This window comes from Rhinolophus hipposideros, assembly GCF_964194185.1.
Source record: "Rhinolophus hipposideros genome assembly, chromosome: 6".
Taxonomy (NCBI): Eukaryota; Metazoa; Chordata; class Mammalia; order Chiroptera; family Rhinolophidae; genus Rhinolophus; species Rhinolophus hipposideros.
In genome coordinates this window covers 38,135,600-38,159,316 of record NC_138052.1, presented here as the reverse complement: position 1 = coordinate 38,159,316, position 23,717 = coordinate 38,135,600, and the positions used below count along the sequence as shown (strand labels likewise).

Sequence of the window (23,717 nt, the reverse complement as noted above, 5' to 3'; positions counted from 1 at the left end):
GCCACATTCACATAACTTTTATTATGATATATTGTTGAAATTGTTCTATTTTATTATTATCATGATTAATCTTTTACTGTGTCTAATTTATAAATTAAAGTTGATTATAGGCATGTAAGTATAGGGAAAAACAGTATATATATACGTATATATGTATATATATGTATATGTGTATATATATATATATATATATATATATATATATACACACATTTGGTTTGGTACTATCACAGTTTCAGGCATCCAGAGGGGTTTTGGAGCATGTCCCCCATGGATAAGGCATGGATAAGGTTAAATGTTAGTGAATTTCTTTCCTATTTTGTTTTATTTTTTTATTTAGACAGCATCTTGTCTTTGATTTAATTGGGGTAAAAGAAAAATGACTGGCTGATCAAAATTTTCTATTAGAAGTATTATTGCCTATTTTTAATAATTATATTGGACTAAATCTATTACATCCTTGATTAATTGGAGTGCCTAGGGAATGAGTATTCTGATTACTTTTTTCCCCAGAATGCTTTCTCTTAACATTTGTTTTGGAAACTTTTACTTAATGTATTTGTGCAAGTGTAAAATTGAATTATATTTTGATAATTGGAAGACGGTAGAGGGCTACTGGGTCCTGATTTGACAATTTTAGGTACTGCTAATCTTGTTTGGTAAACAAAATACAAATATTAAATATGGGTCTTGATTTGATCATTTGAGCAACTAATCTAGTTTTGTAAACAAAGCATAATCAAATATTAATTGTGTAACAGTAATTTAAAAACACCAGAGATGTCAAAAGAGGGTTTGATTAATTGCTAAGTGAGTGATATAAAGAAGTAAAATACCATGCGTCAACAATAAGAGAAGCGTCACTAGAATGACCAGGGAAGGCTTCTTTAAGAAAGAGAAACCCAAGCTTCAAGCATTGAAAGACTTCAAGCATTAATTTTTATAGTGTTTTTATTGACATATAATTCACACACTATACAATTCACCCATTTAAAGTGTTAAATCCAATGGTTTTGGTATATTACATTAAGTTTTTTAAGTTGTTGTAAAATATGTAACATAAAAGTTACCATTTTTACCATTTTTAAGTGTACAATTCATTGGCATTAATTGCATTCACAGTATTCTGCAGCCATCACCACTGTCTATTTCCAAAACTTTTTTATCACCCCAAAGCCTCTCTAACCTTTAATTGCTAAATATCCATTTCCTCTGACTCTTAGCCGCTGGTAAACTTGAATCTACATGCTTTCTGTCCCCATAAATTTTCCTGTTCTAGATATTTCCTATTTTCTATAAGTGGAATAATGTAATAATTGTCCTTTTGTGTCAAGTTTATTTTACTTACTATAATGTTTATTTTCAAGGTTCATCCATGTAATAGCATATATCAGAACTTCATTGCTCTTTAGGGCTCAGTAATATCTTTCTCTCTGCATATATATGTTATATACACAAGGTACCAAAACAATGAACATACATTTCAAGAAAGGAAAAAACTATTAATATATACTGATAACAAAAGATGAATACAAGTCATGTTTGACTTCTGCATTTACAAGAAGTGCTTAAAGTGGTTATCATCAGTGTCCAGACACTTCTGATTACAGCAAACTACTGCTTGAGCAATACTGACCCAACTATTAACTTCTCTTCAAGTGTGTATGCATTTTTTGGCACCCCTGGCATATAACACACACACACACACACACATCACATTCATTACCCATTAATCTATTGATGGACATTTAGATGTACAGTATTTGTTCAAGTTTCTTCTTGCAATTCTTTTGGGTATGTGTATACCTTCAGAGTGGAATTGTTAGGTCATGTGGTAATTTTATGTGTAGCTTTTTAGAATTGTCAAACTGTTTTCCATAGCGACTGCATCAAGCATTAATTTTTATTGTTATACTACATAATATGTAAAAGATTAGATTAAATGAATACTGGCTTCAGCATATTCTATATACTTTTCCTAAAAGGAAAAAAAAGAAAAGAAACAGAAAGCCATGTGTTATGTGTGTGAACATGTGTATGTATAAAGTGTGACCTTTTAAAGTAAAGTTTAATAAAATAAGTAAGCCCTCTGGTTGTATGTAATCCAAATTTTGCTGTAATATTTTATAGAACACAGTCATCAAATTTGTATTTCTCAGTATCTAAGAATTTGTTGTAAAAAGATAAGAATGGATGTTTCCACAATTAGTATAACTTAATATATTTCTGCCCAATTTTAAGGTTGTTTTTTTTTTTTAAGTTTCCCTTTTAACATTATAAAGTAAAATCACTCTTAACTGGAAAATATAACTAACTGGAAAATATTCCCAGTATATTCTTTTTGTCATTTTACATTAATCCATTTATCATACATGTTAAAATTTCATATTTTATAAGTCTGAGAGAGAAGACTAGAGTCATTTCAGTTGACGATTTTAAGATGACTCTTAAGTGTAAATTCTGGAATTCAACGTGAGTTAGTGGAACAATGTTTACCTATATTTTTATAGATCTGTGAAGGACCACTAAGCCAAAAGGCAGGTTTGATTCACTGGCTTAATAAGATCACATGACCCAGGAAGTGGGAAGTAAGAGTAGTGGGGAAATATTTAGATCTAATTCCAGAATACCTAGGAGGAATATATAATATTACAAGTGTAATAAATTACACTTGTAGATTCAATATGGAAATAGTATAACAGATAGAATGGGTCATCCTAAGAAGAATGTTGTTCAGACAACAGAAAAGTAATTTCTGGAAATGAAAAGGAAGACTAATCAGAAGTTTACTTTAAATTTCTCATTAAAAGGTAGCATGAGAATATTTGGTGCATAGAGTTTGAAATAATCATTTTCAGAAAATTGACACAGGATTGTTCATGGAATCATTTTTTTTCTTTGTTTACACCATTGAGGTGAGTTGCCATAATATTGATTTGAGCCTACTCTTTCCACACCTAAGTAGGAATTGAGAATGAGATTATAGGGTTTCTAAGTTATCAACAAAGGTTAGACTTGGGAAAAACTTGGGGAATAATTTTTCACTTCGTTAAAAGCAAAAAATACAATAGCTGAGCACAGAAGTATTGTAGATTTAAATACTTTGAATAACCTACTGGAAAATTAATTAGATAAAATACTTTAAATGCTTTTATGAGGCATTGCTGGGCTGGTAAGAAAGCAAAGAATTTAAAGGGATCAGAAACTAAGTGAAAGAGAAAATTTAAAGAGGGGATTAGAAGACCATATTGTTAAAATGTCAATAGCTCTCATAGGGATCTACAGATTCACTGCAATTCCTGTCAATGTTGCAGTGGCAGTTTTTTGTTTTTCTTTTTTTACAGAAACAGAAAAGAAAAATTCTGAAATTTATATGGAAACAGAAAAGATCATAAGTAGTCAAATCAGTCTTTAGAAAGAAGAACAAGGCTGGAGGCATCACACTTCCTGATTTCAAAATATATTTTTCAAGCTACAATAATCAAAACACTATAGTACTGGCATTTATGGACTAGTGGCATAGAAAAGAGAGCCCAGAAATAAATCGACGCATACACAGTCAACTGATCTTCAAAATGGGTGCCAAGAATAGACAATATGAAAAGACTAATCTTTTTGACAAATAGTGTTTAGAAAACTGCATATCTACGTGGCAAAAGAATGAAATTTTGCACCAGACATAAAAATTAACTCAAAATGAAGTGAAGACTTATGTGTAAGACCTGAAACTGTAAAACTTCTAAAAGAAACATAAAGCTCTTGAGCTCAATATGAACTCCTTCAAAGGACGTAGGTCTAGGTGAGGCCTCCAGGCCTCTGCATAATGCCATCCCAATCAAGAATGTTCAGGAGCTGGCAACGTTCATTAGGAATGTTTTGGAGATGGATCAGGTATGAACACATCCTAACCAAAATATACTTTACCCTTGAACAGTGTACAAAATTTAAAGTAACTTAACAATGGATTCAAAACCTTAAACATGATATTTCTCTCAAAGGAAAAGAAAACAAATTTAAAAATAGAATTAATAGGGCAGCCAGATGGCTTAGTTGGTTAGAGCGCGAGCTCTGAACAAGAGGGTTGCTGGTTCGATTCCCCATGGGCCAGTGAGCTGTGCCCTCCACAACTAGATTGAAGACCATGAGCTGCCGCTGAGCTTCCGGAGGGGCGGCCGGATGGCTCAGTTGGTTAGAGCGGAGCTCTTAACAACAAGGTTGTCAGTTCAATTTCCTCATGGGATGGTGGGTTGCACCCCCGGCAACTTAAGATTGAAAATGGCCACTGGACTTGGAGCTGAGCTGCGCCCTCCACAACTAGATTGAAGGACAACGACTTGGAGCTGATGGGCCCTGAAAAACACACTGTTCCCCAATATTACCCAATTAAAAAAAAGTTAATTCTATTTAAAAAAGTGATCTAGCAATTGCACTTCTAGGTATTTATCCAAAAGAATTCTAACTAGGATCTTGAAGACATATTACCCCTCCTATGTTCATTACAGTGCTATTCACAATAGCCAAAGTGTAGAAACAACCTAAGTGTCCATCAACAGTTAAATGATAAAGAAATGTGCTGATACGAATACCATGGAATGGTATTCAGCCTTAAAAAAGAAGGAAATTCTGCAATATGTGACAACATGGATGAACCTTGAGGGCATTATGCTAAGTGAAATACGCAAGTCACAAAATGACCAATATTGCAAGATTGTACTTCCGTAAGATGTCTAAAACAGTCAAACTTACAGAATCAAGGAGTGGAGTGGTGATTGTCAGGGAAGGGGGGCGGGGAGGGAGAAATGGGTTCAGTTAAGCAAGATGAACAAGTTGTAGAGAGTTGCTGTACAACATTGTACCTACAGGCAACAACAATGTATTGTATGCTAAAACATTTGTTAAGAGGGTAGATTTCACATTGAGTTCTTATGACAATAAAATACATTTTTTTAGAAAATTTAAAGAGGATAACAAAATACCAAAGTCAGTGTTCATTTCAAAGTATCTGCTAACCCTGGTGTTTGGAGTATTTATTAGGCTGTGTAACAGTCTATAGTACAAATAAAAAATATCTTAGTGTTATTTAGAAATACTATTTCAAAATATCTTTACTTACGGTTAGAAACAATCTGGTCCCTTTTGAACCTCTTTTTTAAACTTTTAAGTTTCTTCTTTTTAAAAGTATTTGTGCCTTTAGTATAACTAACTCTTATCTACTCTTCCTTTCTCATTATTCTTTTTAATTATTCTTTTATCATTCAGTTTAGAAGATTAGTTGTCACATGGCGGGAAGCATCAAATGAATCCTAGATCTAATTTGATCCCTAGTATCTTAGTGCACTGATTAAAAACAATCTAATTTTCCAAAATTAAATTAATCCTGATACATAAGTAGACACGTTCAAATAAACTGAATGCCTTAGAACTTTCTGGAGCTAGTATATGTGAAATTCAAGTGAAACTTTTTCAGAGATGCCACTGCTTTTTTCCGGGAATACCTTTCCAAGTCTTAGTTTTCACCAAATACTTGGAATTAATATTCTTAGATATAATTTTGTCATTCAGTTAATTTCTTGATTGCGATTTCGTGAGAGGTTCTCTCTAGAGTCTGTTGCTTCCACTGTTTACATTTGAATAAAACAAACTGGCCATGTAGACCTGGAGGTTAATATTCCAATTTGAAGAATCTTCCCCTGTACTGGTTGATGTGATGTTCCATTTACTTTGGAAGCTTTTCCAGGTCCACTAAGAATATAGGGTTAGTGTTAGTGTCTCTGGGTGTCTCTTACATAAACTCCAAGTCTCCCACATCTGTCAGTCATTCCAGGATACTACGTACCACACACCTTTTTGCCAGTATCCCTATTAGACAGAATGGAGTGGGGTCCAAGGTATGTTTGTGGCTGGGAAACACTGACTTTTTCAAGCTAAAACCAAATGTGGATGAACTTGAGAATTGAAGGGTGTGTTTGTCTGTTGTTCTTCTCAGTTCCCCTTTTTGTCTTCTTTCTTCCGAGATTATCCAGAATTCCTTTTATCTCCTTACTCTCTTGTAGCGATTTGGAGCTTGGATATTATTCCTGAGTCAGGTTGTGATCCTTTGCTTAATACACTTTTTCTAGAGTTCTTAGCAGATTTCTCCACTTTTTGGACTTCTCCTCAATATATCAGGCTACATTTTAGAAGGAATCCTCAAATTTTTTCCCTCTGCTGCCCCCTTTTCTTGCTCCTTTGTTGCCACCAGGTTTTCTTTAATAGCCATCTAGCAACTTTTAAATGGCCCTCTTCTTGTGAACTTTATTTGGGGTCCCATGAATGTATAATTTTCATTACCTAGTTTAGATACCTTATTAGAGGTACCACTACTTCTCTGTTCACTCACCCTGCAAAGTAGTCTACCTGATACTGAACAGCGGGCTTGTATGGAAGTGGTGGATTATTTATCAGTCCTACGAATAGGGCACATTTTTGGACTCTTCTACCTCTTTGGATATTTTAATTGTTAGATTCTATCACTTACCTCATTCTTTCCCTTTCCCTCCTCACACTCTAGAACACAACTTACTGAGGGTAGAAATCAGTACTCAATTATTCATCTCTAACTTCAAAAGGAAAGTGTTTAGGATGTCACAACTTGGGAGGAGAAGGAGAACACGGCATTGTTGGTAATGATGTTTCTCTTGCTGATCTGTATTTTAATAGATACACTGTGAAAGGCAGGCCCCTCTTTTCTAAGCTGTAGCCTAAGTATGAATAAGTATCTTTCCTGAAGTTTTAGGATGTTTCCTGAACTACGCTTATCTTGTTCTTTGTGGAATTACTGCATAAGTACCAGGAGATATTCTTTTATTCAATAAGCAGTTAATAGAACTCTGTGCCATCCCTCTTTGGAAGCTTTTCTAAAATCTTTATTGCCGAAGAATGATAGGTTTGTTTTAATCCGTTTATTTCATTAATTGTTCGTCATACATGATATTGAAACTGGACTTTGTGGATAGTCAATCATCCTGATGTAATATGGCATACGTTACTACTCAAAGCTGAGTAACTGGGGCAGTAGGTTCCACTGCGAGGTCCTGTTCCCTCCCATCATCCTGGATCCCTCTGTATGTGGGTGAGTTGGAGCTTCAAGGAGTGAGAGACCATGGTGAAGGTTACCTGGTAAGGGATTCATGGGTGGCTGGAGAGCCTTACCCAGTCACATGTAGTCTCATGTCCATACAGAAACTTTTTTGGAGAAGTGGTGGTCCTGTTTTCCCTACTTCTTTTCAGTGTGCCTAATGTATATGTAATCCTCGGTTTAAATACTCTACTTACAGCTGACTTATCAGCCAGCTCTTAGAAGAGTTCTTTGGGCAAAGGCAGAAGACTCTTGGAAAGGAGAGATTCTTGGTTCAGATTTCTCTGTCCTTGTTAGGATACGAGGGTGGCTGGGAGTTCTCACACCTGCTCTGGTTACAAACCACCCTGCGTGCTCACCTGAGCACAGTGTAGACAGTCTATAATACACAGTTAGCTTATGCACGTGTACCTATTCACAGCCTTCATTAACAGTAAAGCCAATTATTTTTCAAGTCTTTGGTTGTCAGTTCTAGTTTATAGAAGTTCCCTTTATACTTATCTGCTGTTGTCTGTGTGAATTATTGTCTTTCTTTTTTTATCCCCCAATCTGGCTTTTGGACCTTAAGATGATAATTCTATTTTCTTGCCTTCTTCTCCTGGGATCTTTTTATCCAGGTTGTCCGTGCATTTTACCTACTCTTGTACTTAATCTCTTCTACCACCTCATTTTACCAGATTTCTTTCTTTCTTTCTGTCCTTTCTATTCTTTCTTCCTTCCTTTTTATTTCTCTTTCCCGCTCTCCCTCTTGCTCCCCACCCCGTTTGCCTTTCTTCCTTTTTCATTTTAGTCAGTCTTATAGCCTTATTCTTAATATTATATACCAGGCCGGTGAACACTATAGTGCAGTGAACATTAGTTGATTATTATTTTCATTCAAACCTAGAGATTGATATAATCAAGCAATGTTGAACTGAAGTTTTTCAAAGCACTATGACAATGGTTCTCCACTCTGATTGGCCATTAACATTTCCTGGAGAGCTTCCCACAACGATTAATGCATAACCCCCACTCCCAGAGATTCTGACATAATTTATCTGGAGTTGGGCCTTCGCATGGGTATAATAATTTTAAGATCCCCCAGGCGTTTCTAATATATAGCCAGGGTCGAAAATAATTGCGTTAAAGGAATCCTAGGGTAAAACTCGTTTAGGTAGTAAAGAATTCATTTAACAGTAAATATTTGAAAACCTAGTAGGTGAAAGCACTATGCTGGAATTCTCTTCCACCATGAAACAAGTCATACACTCCTTTGTTTCACTAGATTCTAAAATGAAGACTTTGTTTGATCAAATTTTCTAAGTGGATAAGTCCCACTCTTTGTAGTGGGCTTATTACTTTATCTGAGAATATTAAGTCGTTTTCGTAATGTTATTCCTGTTCATCAAGATGTAAAATAAATTGATGGTGTTTATATAATAAACCTGTAGCTTTGTAAATGAGCTTCTATTTTCTAAGGCCAGATTTTGAAACACGATTGCTCTTTGCATCTTTGTTTAAAATATAACCTATGTAAACAGATTGAACAGCAGAACCAAATTAATGCATGTGAAACTTGGTTAGAGGAATGTTGTGGACCTGTACTTTTATTTATTTGTGTATAGTATTTATATAAAAATTATCTTGCTGTATATCTGAGTAGAATCTCACTGTCTTCTAAAGAACTCCAATACATGTCTTGAGAGAGATGTTCAGTATGAGACTCATAAACCTGGTGTGACTCAGCAAACCCCAGGGTATTGCTGTTTGAAGTAAAATAAAATTAGCTAACACAAATGAACCAGCGGACTGTAACTCTTTACCTGTAATGAATTTGAGCAGTTTGGTATAAATATGGAAGTTTATGGTACAAATAGATGACTTGAATGAGAAGTTACATTTTTACATTTCAACTGTTTATTAAAATTAGGAGAGGAGGTCTAAGTGCTAACAGAAGAAGCTGTGCTGTGTGTTTTACAAGTCAGGCTTATAGGATGTAAGATAAATGTATCAGAGTGATGCTTTTGCTTTAACTAAATATCAAGTTTATAGTATATTTAGAAAAAGGTAAAGTTTAGGAAGAGAGTGGGACCAAAGTGGAAGTCAGAGGCCTCATTAGGAAGAGCTTTTTATGCCAAACAAAGGGCCTGGGATTTTCCCATGCATGTGATGTAGAGATACTGGTTTTAAGTAAGGGAGTGGCAGGATCAGATTTTTATATTAAAGATATTACTATTTTTTAAAAATAGCATCACTGTGGCTGTGTGGAGGATTGGAGACAAAGAGAAGCAGAGAGATCCCTTAGACGTCTATTGAGGTATTTACAGGAAGAAGAGATGTTGGAATTATACTGAGATGATGGTGGGAATAGATAGAAGATATTTAGGGAGCAGAACCAGCAGAAGAGAGTGAGTAGTTTATGTGATTTAGAATCTCAGGCTTATTTGTCTCTATTAAATCCCTCTATTATAAAAATGTCGCTAGTCACGTGACTATTGGAACGAAGTTGCGGAACAAGTCTGGTAAGTACTTAGGAATTTATAATGTTGGATAAACCTGTTAGGCCTCAAACTGAATTAATGTAGCCATAGCAAGTTTGCATATATATATATATATATGCAGGTACAAAATTATCTGAGGTTAGCTATTGGGAAGGAGAATTCTTACGTTAATGACTTTTTGTAATTAAAGAGTTCTTAAAATTCTCAAACCTCTTGGATGGCTGTTCGTTCGTTCATTCATTTATTCATTCATTCAACAGATACTTATTGAACACATTTTCTGTGCCGGGACTGTTTTAGGCTTCTGAAAATACTATAGTGAACAAAATCGACATATTAGTCAACAGTCTTGTGGGAGAATCAGACAAAAATAATTAAGAAAAATAAATAAAATATATAGTAATTTATATCGTAATCTAAAAGAGAAATGGTGTTGGTGATGTGGTGATGATTTTTAAATAATATGCCCAGGAAAGGCCTCATGGACAAGGCAACTGATAGCATATTTAAACATTCTGAATTAAATTTGCAGAAGGTTAAAATAAAAGCATTACTGATGTATTTTAAGAAGTAGAGTCCCAAGCATATGGGAAAACTGTAATTTACAGATGTTAAATGGACCAGTGTCAGAGTTATTAATTAGTACCATAGCTGGAAATGGAATCCAGGCCTCCTTATTCCCAGAGCTCTTTTCTTCCTTGTTATTTTGCTCTTTTACTTGGGGATAAAGATAAGATGTGGTTGGTTGTTGTTACACCTTTCTGCTATTTATTTAGAATATTTAGAATCACCTAATTGAAATTCAGTTTTATAGATCGGTAAGAAAACATAAGCAGTGATAAAATTTGTTGCTTCTAAGTACAAAAGTACAGGAGAGCAAAAGGATCGTTTGAATAGCTGATAATGATAGTTACAACAGAGTGGGCCTGCTTCAACATGCGGATGAAGTAAGTTTTTTTCTACTATTATGGCAGTGGGATTGAGTTAACTGATAAAAGACTTGGAATGAAGGATAAAGACTACTTTGCACTAACTTTAACAAGGATATGGGGGTGTGCAACAAAGCAGCCAGAAGCACTGGCGTTAGTGTAAGGTATCAAAATAGTTATGTGAAGCCAAGGTTTTACACAAACAATAAATGGAATCATCAAATCAGAAAAATGAGGAAAAATGAAAAGTTGATAGGAGTGACAAGCAGAATCAAGTAGAAACAGGAGACTGGGTTCAAAACTGGCATAATTCAAAACTGGCATTGTCCCTCACACAAGTCCTTAATATTTGATGTTTAGTTTGGAGTAATAGATGAAAGGAAATGTGTAGGTCTTGTTGCCCAGAATTTGTCCACTTCAGAAACTGAAAATTGATAAGCAGTTGGTTTAGTTATTGATATGTATATTTATGAAAATTTAAAAAGTTATTCCTACTTCATTTTTATTCCTTATAAAAATTTTATAAGAAATGAGAGGTTTTTCTAAATCTTTTACTCTCATTTTTAAAAACTGACCATTAATGGTACACATTAACTCAGAATTCCTCATCTGTGAAATTGAAATAATAATATCAAACCTACCTACCTCAAGATTTGTTCTATGGGTAAAACGAGAATATATGTGCAAACTTTTTTTGGTGTGCAAATTATCAAGTTCCATATAAATTTTAATGATTATTGTGCATTTTTATTAAAATACATTTTTACATTACTTAATTAATTTTATTTTTTATTTTTATTAGTTTCAGGTGTACAAAACAATGTAATAGTTAGACATATATCATTTATATCCCTCACAAAGTGATCAGCCCCTCCAAACTACTACCCCTCTGACTTTGCATACAGCTGTATATTTCCACTGCCTCTATTCCTAATGCTATACTCCACTTCTTGTGAATATATATAAAATTGTAGTTGACATTCATTATTGTTCAATTTCAGCTTCAGGTGTGCACTGCAGTGATCAGGCATCTACATGATCTCTGAGGTGGTCTCCCTAATAAGACAAATGTCCATCGGATACCCTACAAAATCTTTACAACGTTATTGATTATATTTCCTAAACTGACTTTCGTATCCCCATGGAAATCTTGTGGTTACCGATTGTGCTTTCTAATTCCCTCACCTTTTCCCTCATTTCCACCCCGCTCCATCTAGCAACCCTCAGTTTTTCCTCTATATCTCCGAGACTGTTTCTGATTAGTTCATTCATTTATTCTTTTCTTTAGATTTCACATAAAAGTGAGATCATATGGTATTTGTCTTTCTCCATCTGACTTATTTCATTTAGCATAATGTTCTCTAGGTCCATCCATATTGTTGCAAATGGTAAGATTTCATTCTTCTTTATGGCTGCATAATACTCCATTGTATAAATGTACCAGTTTCTTAATCCAGTCGTCTACCAATGAGCATTTTGGTTGTTTTCATGTCTTGGCTATTGTGAATAGTGCTGCAATAAACATAGGAGTGCATAAAGTTTTTCGAATTAGAGTTTTGGATTTCTCTAGATAGATACCTAGGAATGGAATTGCTGGGTCATAAGGTAGTTCCATTTTCAGATTTTTGAGATACCCCCATACTGTTTTCCATAGTGGCTGCACCAATCTGCAATCCCACCAACAGTGCACAAGGGTACCCTTTTCTCCACATCCTCACCAGCACTTGTTGTTTGTTGATTTATTAATGATAGCCATTTTGACTGGTGTGAGGTAGAATCTCATTGTGGTTTTTATTTTTGCATTTATTTAATGATTAATGAGGTTGAGCATTTTTTCATATGTCTATTTGCCCTCTTTCATATGTCTGTATGTCCTCTTTAGAAAAATGTCTTGTCATGTCCTCTGCCCATTTTTCAATTGGGTTGTTTGTTTTTTTGGAATTGAGTTGAGTGAGTTTTTTGTAAATTTTGGATATTCACCCCAATCAGATGTTATCATTGCCAAATATCTTCTCCCATTCAGTAGCATCCCTTTTTGTTTTATTGATGGTTTTTTTTGCTGTGAAAAACTTTTTAGTTTGACATAATCTCATTTGTTTATAAATTTTTTCTCTTACTTCCCTTGCCCAAGGGGATATATAAATAAAAATGTTACTCCAGGTAATGTCTGTAAACTTTCTTCCTATATTTTCTTCTAGGAGTTTTATGGTTTCAGATCTTACATTTAAGTCTTTAATCTATTTTGAATTTATTCTTGTATATCGTGTAAGGAGGTGGTCCAGCTTCATTATATTGCACATGTCTGTCCAGGTTTCCCAGCACCATTTATTGAATAGACTGTCTTTACCCCACCGTAAATTCTTGCTTCCATTGTTGTAGATTAAATGACCATAGAGGCATGGATTTATTTCTGGGCTCTCTATTCTGTTCCATCAATCTATGTGTCTGTTTTTATTCAAGTACCATGCTATTTTGATTACTGTAGCCTTGTAGTACAATTTGATGTCAAATATTGTTATACCTTCCACTTTGTTCTTATTTCTCAAGATTGCCGAGGCTATCTGGGGTCTTTTATGGTTCCATATAAATTTTAGGGTTATATTTTCTATTACTGTGAAAAATGTCCTCAGTAGTTCAATATGAATTGCTCTGAATCTGTATATTGCCTTAGCAATATAGACATTTTAATGATATTAATTCTTCCTATCCACGAGCATGGTATATGTTTCCATCTATTTGTATCTTCTTTAATTTCTCTCTTCAGTGTCTTATTATTTTCTGAGTACAAGTCTTTTACTTCTTTGATTAAAATTATTCCTAGGTATTTTGTAGTCTTTGAATCAATTGTAAATGGGATTGTTTTCTTAATTTCTCCTTTTGATGTTTTATTATTGGTATATACAAATGCAACTGAATTCTGAATATTAATTTTGTGTTCTGCTACTTTACTAAATTCTTTTATCAGTTCTAATAGTTTTTCGGTGGAGTCTTTAGGGTTCTCTCTATATAGTATCATGTCATCTGTATATAATGACAATTTTACTTCCTCCTTACCAATTTGGATGCCTTTTATTTATTTTTCTTGTCTGATTGCTGTGGCTAGAACTTCCAGAACTATGTTGAATAAAAGTGGAGAAAGTCGGCAACGTTGCCTTGTTCCTGATCTTAAGGGGAATGGTTTTAGCTTTTCCCCATGAGTATGATGTTAGCTGTGGATTTATCATATATGACCTTTATTGTTTTGAGATATAGTCCCTCTTTTCCCACTTTCTTAAGAGTTTTTATCATAAATGACTGCAGGATTTTGTCTAACGCTTTTTCTGCATCTATTGATATGATTATATGATTTTATTTTTTATGTTATTAATGTGGTGTATCACATTGATTGATTTGCAGATGTTGAACAAACCTTGCATACCCCAGGAATAAATTCCACTTGATCATGGTGTATGATCTTTTTAATGTATTGCTGAATTCTGTTTATTTTGCTGAGGATTTTTGCATCTATGTTCATTAGGGATATCTACTTGTGGTTTTCTTTTTTTGTAATGTCTTTGTCTGATTTTGGGATCAGAGTGATAATGGCTTCTTAAAAAGTGTTTGGGCGACTTCCCTCCTTCTGGATTTTTTGTAATAGTTTGAGGAGAATAGGTGATAATTCTTTTTTGAACATTTTGTAAAATTCCGCCATAAAGCCATCTGGTCCAGGGCTTTTGTTTGTTGGGAGCTTGTTGATTACTAATTCAATTTCCCTGGTAGTAATCAGTCTGTTCCAGTTTTTCGTTTCTTCTTGAGTTAGCCTTGGAAGGTTTTATCACTAGACTACATGTATTATTTTAGTAATCAGTAATATACTTATAAAAGGTACTTAAACATTTTTATCATCTCAGTGTTCATTTTTAGAATGATTTTATTACTGAGTTGGTACTTTGTTTTACTTTGCTGAAATATTAAAAGAATGGCTCCTGGTTATATTCATGATATTACTGTATTTAACTGTTAATTGTTTTCATGTATTTAGTGCAAGTCATGTAAAGACACATAGCATGTATACTTAGAGCCTTGTATTATGAAGGTAGGCAGTTAAATTCTCTCTGAAAAGCGTTATGGAAGGTCTTGAATCTTTCAAATAAAAACTAACCATATTAATATTGATGTTCGTACAGTAAGACATGGACAAATTATATGCAACTCAGAAGATAGTAAGAAAATAACAGCATACTTAAAAGGACAATTTAGTACATAAATTGACCAAATTTTATAGTTAATAGAATGTTACAGTGAATTGTCATAATTATTTGTGAATTTTTGGAGATATTCAATGTTATACAGGAGAAAAGTTGGTCTCTAGATTACTGAAAAAAGGAGTTAGAGTCTGAACAAAATTAATTTTTTGAACATTGGAAGTTATAAGATTATGTACTATCTTCTCAGGAAAAGCAGTTTTACTATTTTTGTTATCTAAAAAGTAAAAGGAAAATTTCACTGTTATCTAAAACAGAACTTTAAATTATACTATTGTCTTCAGCTAAGCTAATGATAACACTCTTTTGAGAGGCAGGTGAATAGGGGATAGCCCACTATACTTCTTAAACAGCCACTCAGGTTTACCTTGAAAGAAATCTGCTTGGAAGTGAAATGCTCTTTATATTTTTTACTAGTGTTTGTTTAAACTTATGAAAGAAATAATACTGACTTTTAATGAGCTGTTTTCCCACTCTTGGATATTTAGTTTGAAGAAATTAAGATATTTTCTTCTGAATTCAGGCCTTTGAAGTAGGTGTAATTAATCCCATTTTACTGATTCAGAAACGAAGACACAACAAACATGTTGGCTATGTGTTGAATAATACAATGAATTCATAAAAGAAATATAGAGCAGTAAAAGGTCAATGTAATTGGCAGCTTCCTAGGTAGAAGCCAAAGTGCTTTATAGTTCAAAGATGGGAAATTGTGGCCTAGTATTAGTCAGATACAGCTTTAGGATATTTGTTAGGAAGTTTTCTGTCAGTCTCTTTCAGTTGCAGGTACCAATAACCCACTAAAACTCAAAGTAAAGGGTAGATATTGGAAAGGATAGAAAGTTCTCAGGGAATATAAAAAAATCAAAAGTCACGTTTAAGGGAAATAACCTGAGATTGGCCGTACTCTCATCTTCCCTCTATCCGGTCCACTCAGCTTCTCTGTATATCTGCCCCCGACATTTTTTCCAACACACTTTTTTTTTCTTCTCCAGCTTGTATATTCTTAGGACCACAGCCTTTATTATCTCCATCTCAGCAATAAGTCGCCCTGTTTCCATTAGTTAAAGCGTCCGGTCAGAGAGAATCTGATTAGATCATAGTATCTTTTAGAGGTGGCTAATACCCGTCATAGGTTTCTGGCTAGCCTGTTGTCTCCTTGGGTCTTGTCTGGTTCGCATAGCTTTGATCACAGGTGTAGGGTCACGTGACCCACTATTGAGGGTCAAGGATTACCTCAATAGCAAAACATCCCATCTGGTGAGTTAGGTGATATGGTCTATATAGAGAAAGCCTAAGTGAAGCATAGGGAAAACACAGTGGGGCATGGACCTTCCTGCCTCCTGGATGAGGATGAAGGGTGGCATTGTACTTTCATGAAAACTCACCAGTTAAAAATTACTTCAAGGCAAATATTTCTTTTTCTTTCTGGGTGTGTAGACTATCAGTGATGTGGTGTTGCTCTGAAATCTTAGTCTCCCTTCCTCCTTATGCCCCTCCCTACCTCACTGCCTCCCCACTCCTCTCATCTCCCTAGGTCTTCTTTCCCACTACTTCTTCTCTTACCTGGTCATAAAGATGAGGAGAGATTGGAAAAAGTCTTCAGTTATCTCAGGGTTAAAAGATGCTGGAGCACAGCAAAGGATAAGGACGATGGACCCACCCAGTCTCCATTCCAGTGAGTGTTCCAGCAGGATCCTAGATGTGTGTGTGAGATTAGATGCCTGCCCCTCAGGTCAACGCTTTAATATAAATGTGAGCCTCCTTCACTTTAAGTCTGGTGATCACCTGTCTCTGAGCTGGGCCCTTGGTCGTTAGGTCCCAGAGTAAGCCCATTAAGAGCAGTTTCCCAGCTCACTACAATCCTGTGCATCTCCAAATGTGAGCGCTGTTGGTTTTCAACACTAGATGTTTAGGCGCTCGTCTCTCAAGTTTATGCCTTAAATGTTGGAAGGTCCAATGTGGGATTCAGCCCCTTCACCCCTCAGGGAGAAGCTCTGGGTTTGAGTTCCCTCCTGGTGTAGGTCCTCACACCAGGGTGAGGTTTATGGCACGATTGTGTCCTGGCGTCTCCTATTGTTTCAATGTGGTTTTTCTCTTTGTTGCCTGATGTGTAGTTGTCACTCAGCCAGCCTTTAGGTTTTATTGAGAGGAAGTTGTCCCATAAGTAGCTGTAGACTCAGTGTGTAATGGGAGGTTCAGGATCTTCCTACCTCATCACCTTGAACCAGAACTCCCTGCAGAACATTTTGAAAGGTAATTTCTAGCAATAACAAACCTTTAGAAATCTTTCTCTTATTAAAAATTTGTTTAATTGTCTTTAATACTAGCACATGGTAAATCACTCAAGTGGTGGAAGATATACAGTGAAAAATAGTTGCCCCATCTTAGATTCCAATTCCCCAGTCGCTTTACCAAAAGTAAACAAAGTTTGCAGTTTTTTATATATTTTTCCAGAAATATTGTGATCATAGCATCATAAGAATATATTCCCCTGTTTTTATCACACATAAGGTCTTGCCATTTTTATTTCTTCTTACTTTACTTTTTTCATTTAACCAATTAGCTAGTATAAACCTCATTCTTTTATAACAGATGTATAGTATTCTATTAAAGAAATTTACCATAATTTAACGATTCCTTACTGATGGAATTTTTTGTTTTAGTCTTTTACAATTGATACGTTGTAACAAACATCCTTCACATATATTTTTACCCAAATGTGGGGATATATTTCTTGTATAAATTGAAGACTTTTGAAACAATAGAGTGATAATATTAGAAAGACAAACCTAATGTTAGGGTGACTAGGAAAAAAATATTTTTGCACAATATTCACTCTTACCCTCATTTTTTTTTCTTTAAGAAATATGTTGTTTTCCCTGTTAGGGAAGCCCTACTTCTGCCCCATTGAAGGGAATTTTTATTCTATTACATCAGATCTGTATAATATGTTTTGACATCTTTCCTTGGCTTCTGAGTGGATGTGGAAATCTTATATAGAATAATGTGATTTCTCTTTGCTATCCTACTTTATTTTCTCAGTCTGTTGTGCATTGGCCTCCGTTACTATCCAGAAATGTGTCTTAGAAATCTCAGTTAATTTTAATTGTGCTTGTTAGTTTAAGCAAAGCTTTTGGTCTTTTTGCTTGCTTTTTTTGGGTGGACCGTTGTATATGTAGATGAAAGGATCAATTAACCAGACATTGTCTTTTTTTTTTTTTTAATATATCCTTCTAACCTTTGTACCCTTGTTAGAAATTTCTAATTCTTGTTAATATTTAAATACATAGGTCTACGTATGGTTTAGTTGATTCATACATGGTAAATCTTGCTCAGATCATCCTTTAATTTTCTTTTATATCTTTTCTTATATCATAAGATAACCTCTTGCTCACAGCTCCCTCACTGATGCAAGAGCACACTTAATCCTTTGGATGGAAAAGAATTCTCTCTGAATAGATATTTACTGAGCAGTATGAAAATCAGTGCTTTACTCTTGGATAATTTTCTCATCCTAATGTCTCTTGAGGTACAAAGAAGACAAGAGTAATCTTTAAAAGATTGAACAGAAATCTATAATTTATCATGATACACATTTGTAGCTAGAACTAAGGGCAATGGAAGGAGAATTAAAAAGTAGAATTAAGTTGTTAAATATTTTAATGCAATGTGAAAGGGTGTGTGTGTGTGTGTGTGTGTGTGTGTGTGTGTGTTAACACCATCAACCTGATAAAGCTCAGATTGGAACTTGAAGTCTAGTTTAATTTAATCCTATCATTTTTCAGATAGGGAAACTATTATTTAGGGGTGTCTGAGATTTGATCCCAATCATAGGCTGCAACGCACAGTACCCGATTGTCAGCCCACTTTCGTTTGGGTTTTAATTGTTCCACTGCTTACAAAGGTAGTTAAAATCTGTCAAGCAGCAAAGGAAATCGATCCACTTTATATATTCATACTTTAAACCAAAATATACTTAATGCCTTCAAATAACTATTTCTGAATGTAGGTAAATAAAAATATTAAATAGAATCATTTCCCTTCAAACATGTTATATTCTAAGAATAATTTTGTCTGCTGTACAGTAAGTTCTTTCTGCCTCATTGCCTATTTCTCAAAATCCCTTAACAAAATTATTTTTTATGTGTTGCTTGCTTTTTGTTTTGGTACTTAATATCTTGCAACATTATTTGTTCAAATGGTCAGGTACCTGAAAATTATCTAAAGGAATAGTTTATAAAAATCTTTGTCAGAACTTTTAAAAAATAATGGGACTTGCAAATCTCTATTGTCAGTGGTCCTACTAAACCAAACAAGCAGCTTAGTGACTATCTCATGATATTCTTTCTAATTATTATTTTCACTTGAGGTTACACTGTAAGAAGTTATGGTTCAGCAAATCTACTTGTGTGCTTTGAACTCCCGCAGAGAACATTTGGTATTGTTAGCCAAGATAAAGACACTCTTTAAAAAACTCCTTCCAGGAGAAATATCTAAGTCTATTTTTATGTTTACTTTCTGAATCTTCAGTCTATTCTATAGTTATACTTTCAATCATAAAGGAATTATAATGGAAACACAGGGCAGCTGATCATATTTATAGTTTTTAGCAAACATGCCTTGCCTTTGCCTATTTGTGCTTGTTCAGGCTTACACCTAGCATTTGTCAGTGTCCAAAAACTCTTATGATTCCACACAAAAATAACATGGTATATGCATGACTTTGAACAGTGTTATCATTAACAACTGATATTGAATCCTTTTGCAGTATGGAGGAAGCATCATTCAGGGAAGAAGTTGTGATAATTCTGATTTTTGTCTGTTCTCAAGATTGGTGTAAATATCATCTTAGTAAAATACAGTAAATTCATGAATGAGCATTATGATATGTGCTGATTGTACATCATACCTTGACAAGTTTAAACACTTAGGGCAAAATGTAAAATAATAGACTCTGGAGGTGTGCTGACCCAAAATATAGGTTGAATGTAATTTTCTCATTTATTGCAATGGTACTAAGCCAACTTGAATCATTTTATTATAACAAATATCTAGAATTACTAATTAACAGACAGTTTTGGTTCATTGAATTCCCAGTAATGCAGTTTTTGATACTTGAGATCAGGCTGTCTCAGCCTCAGCATTACTAGTAACATTTTGGTCCAGGTAATTCTCTGTGTGGGAGATGCCCTTGCTTTGTAGGGTCTTTAGCAGTATCCTGGGCCTCTTATCTATGCAACTCCAAAAGCACCCTTTCAGTTGTGACAATCAAAAATGTCTCCAGATAGCACCAAATGTTTCCAAGTGGATGAAGCAAGTGTGTCAAAGGCACTCCTGGTTGAGAACTACTTTAGAACATGGGGAAGGTCTATGGGCATAATACATCAAATCCTTTATGATCACTTCGTCATCTTTCACACATTTCCTCCTGTTGTTCATATAAACAAATTTATTTTTTACTGCCATGTTATACGTTAATTTACAGCTGTAGTAATCTTTATCCTACCTAGTTAGCTTATAAATAATTATGAAGTTATACATTAGAAAGTGTACTCTCATAAATGGCCAAATGTTAAAATACATACCTAGTGATTGATAGTCTTCCATAGGTGAGTATATTGTGGGTGGGGGAGTTATGTTATTATATTTTGTTCATTTTGATCATGTGGGATCTGGGCTGTTTTGGGCCAAAAAGAGTCAGTTGGTTGTTGGTGGTTTGGAACCTAAGATGAAAGTGAGATTTCTTTCTTTTTTTTTTTTTAATATTTTTATTTTTTATTTTTGGGGAATATTGGGGAACCGTGTCTGTCTCCAGGGCCCATCAGCTCCAAGTCGTTGTCCTTCAACCTACTTGTGGGGGGCACAGCTCATCCCCAAGTCCAGTCGCTGTTTTCTGTCTTTAGTTGCAGGGGGCGCAGCCCACCATCCCATGCGGGAATTGAACCGGCAACCTTGTTGTTGAGAGCTCCTGCTCTAACCAACTGAGCCATCTGGCCTCCTGAAAGTGGGATTCTTAACACACAGCGTCAGAATGAAAGGCTATTATAGATGTGCAAATGTCAGATCTGGGTACTTGGCCATAACAGAAATCTGGGAAGAAATGATTCTTGAATACCTGAACTGTTTTTATTTTAATGAACATGTTTTTCTTAAAGAATCCGAATAAATGGGTTTCTTCCAAGTTTTATGCAGTATGCTTCAATAATGAATGACTTATGTGGTCATAGACTAATTATATATTTTCAACTGAAAATTAATGTATTGATTTTCATCGATATCTTTTTCCACCTAATTTTGAAAATTCCATGGTAAAGCACCCTTATTTTGAAAGTTTCATTGTTACTTATACAGTTGTGAAGTGTTCATTTTCAATTCTTAACAGAAAATTTATCTGGCTAAAAACATAGCATGCGAAGCATACATATAACCTTTAAAGAGGCATGACTCTGAAATAGTACTTGAAATGAATAATCTAAAAATATCTTAAAGTTTCTTTTACTGCCACATGTACACATGGCTAATTATTCACACAGATGTTCACTTATTAAAAACAATAGCTGACAATTATTGAATACTAGGTATTTAGCACTTTACATGATTATCTCATTTAATCCTCCCAATTACATCTTCATTTCACTCATGAAGAACTGGAAATTCACTGAAGTTACATAATTTATACAAAGTCATAGCTAATGAGCTTGACACAGTTTTTGAACCCAGATAACATCTATTACCAAATGTCTTACTGACACAATGTAATCTGTATTTTCGTTTCTTCTAGGTTTAGGTTTACATTCTTCAACCCCAATGCATATGTAATTTTTGAATGTTTACTGTGTGCCGGACTTTGCGCTTTTTTGTTTTTCTTGTTGTTTTGAAATAATTTTAGACTTAAAAAGTTGCAAAACAAATACAGAGCGCACACATGTATTTTTACACAGCTTCCCCTAATTTTAATAATTTATGTAGCCATGGTACAATTATCAAGATTATAAAAATGAGAAAATTAACATTGGTATAGTACTATTAACTAAACTATAGACCTTATGTGAATCCTACCAATTTTTCCATTAGTATCTTTTTTCTGTTCCAAAATCCACCTAGGATCCCACCTTTAGTTGTCTCTCTTTAGTCCTTCAACCTATGGAGGTTTCTCAGTCTTTCGTTTTCTTTCATGACCGTGACACTTGATGAATAATAGTCAGTTGTTTTGTAATTGGTCTCTCAATTTTGGTTTGTTTGATGTTTTTTCATGATTTGACTGAGGTTGTGTGTTATTGGGAAGACTACCACAGAGGTGATATGGCCTTCTAAGGGAATCAGAAGATAAATGATGTCGATATGTTTTGTTGCAGGCTTTCTAGTTTCTCCACTGTGAAGTTACTCTTGCCCTTTTTCATTAGTAAATCTTCTGGAGGAGATCTTTTGCACCTATGCAGGTATCTTGTGTTTCTTCATAGTTTCAACTACTGCATTTAGCCTCCCTTGGCACACATGTATTTTAAACCTTCTTTGAATAGTTCTACAGTAGGGTAAGCCAGTGATTGTTCTGTGGCTTATTCACAATTACAAAGGCATCACCTTCTTACTTTTTAACTTTCAGGTGGATGGCTATGATTCCGGTGCTATGCTTGTGCTTTAGCCGGGGACAATAGTTAATAAAATGTGAATTCAATAATATTTAGCTTAAAAAGACTAATTTGAAAAGCCAATCCTTGTTAATTCAAGCATAACAATCTTTATTCTAGAGTAAAAAGGTTAGAGTAGATTTTTTAAAAATTTCTTTAACATGAAAACGAGGATATATGTAAGATGAACATGGAATAATTGACCAAATTTGGGATACTGGAACTAAGAAATACCTATTAAAACATGAAAAAAAAATACTTAAAACTTACAACCAGTGTAAAAGAAGAGTACTTTACATACGAGGAGAATACCCAGACAACTGAGAGATCATACTGACTAACAATATATATCTCAGAACAAAATAGTTGAAATAAAAATAATACATATATATAATTTATATAATAAAACTTCTAAGGAAAATGTGTGCATAAGCATACTTTTAAAAAAGAGTTAAGCCCCTTCCCACTTAAATTAACAAAAAGAACCAAGATAAAAGAGAAAATTGCACTTTTGCTAAAACTAAAATTGGCCCCCATACCTCATACTACTACTAGCTCTAGTTCTACTCTTTCTTATTGCCAGGTTTAAATTTTATTTTATTTTTAAACAATGCTATAATAAAGAACCTACAGGTTCTTCATTATTATGGAATAGATTCTCAAAAGTAGATTGCAAGATCCAATATCTGTATATTTTTAATTTTAATAAATGTCCAGAAAAAGTAATCTTCAATGAGCAGTCTGCAGAGGCTGCCATTTTGCCTTTTGGGTTTTCCTTACTTTGGTACTGAATCAAGTTACATTAACAGAAGGAAATATATCTAGAGGTTATAATTTACTATACTATAAAAAATAATAACTATTATTTATTGAGCTCTTACATGCCAAGAACTCAGCTAAAGTGCTTATCTATATATCACCAAATTATTTTTGCTGTGCAGTACAAAGGCACATTTGAAACAAACACCTTTTATTATTTTTACATTATAATACATTTAAATAGCACATTTTAGAATGTTTTTGAGACAGTGGGGTTACCAGCTATAAGAGTTGAAAACTGTCTTTTTCTGTAAACTCCATCTAGGTAAAAAATCCACATTTTTTGTATTTAGTGACATGAGATGGTGAAAATAGGTTAGAGAGAAAGGTGTCAGCTATAGATAGGCCTTGCCGTCAGACAAAATGTTCCTGATGGTAAATTTGTCTTTTTAAAACGTTTTTTTTCAATTACAGTTGGCATACAATATTATATTAGTTTCAAGTGCACAACAGAGTAGTTAGACATTTATATAACTTATAAAAAGATCACCTTGATAAAT

General features: G+C 34.2%; 1 protein-coding gene across 46 annotated transcripts in view; it reads left to right on the top strand.

The window, feature by feature from the left end:
• The window catches only part of BAZ2B (bromodomain adjacent to zinc finger domain 2B), a 242,266-nt gene that overhangs the window by 96,745 nt on the left and 121,804 nt on the right, over window positions 1-23,717 (top strand). For 24 of the 46 annotated variants that reach the window (XR_013993561.1, XR_013993562.1, XM_081052274.1 and 21 more), the window contains one exon: window positions 22,126-22,209. The exons of the other annotated variants lie outside the window; for them this stretch is intronic. Coding sequence is in view for 22 of the 24 variants with exons in the window: in XM_081052274.1 (XP_080908400.1) it covers window positions 22,204-22,209 (6 nt within the window). In the remaining 2 variants the exon portion in view is untranslated. The remainder of the gene's footprint in view (window positions 1-22,125; window positions 22,210-23,717) is intronic. 46 annotated transcript variants of the gene reach the window in all.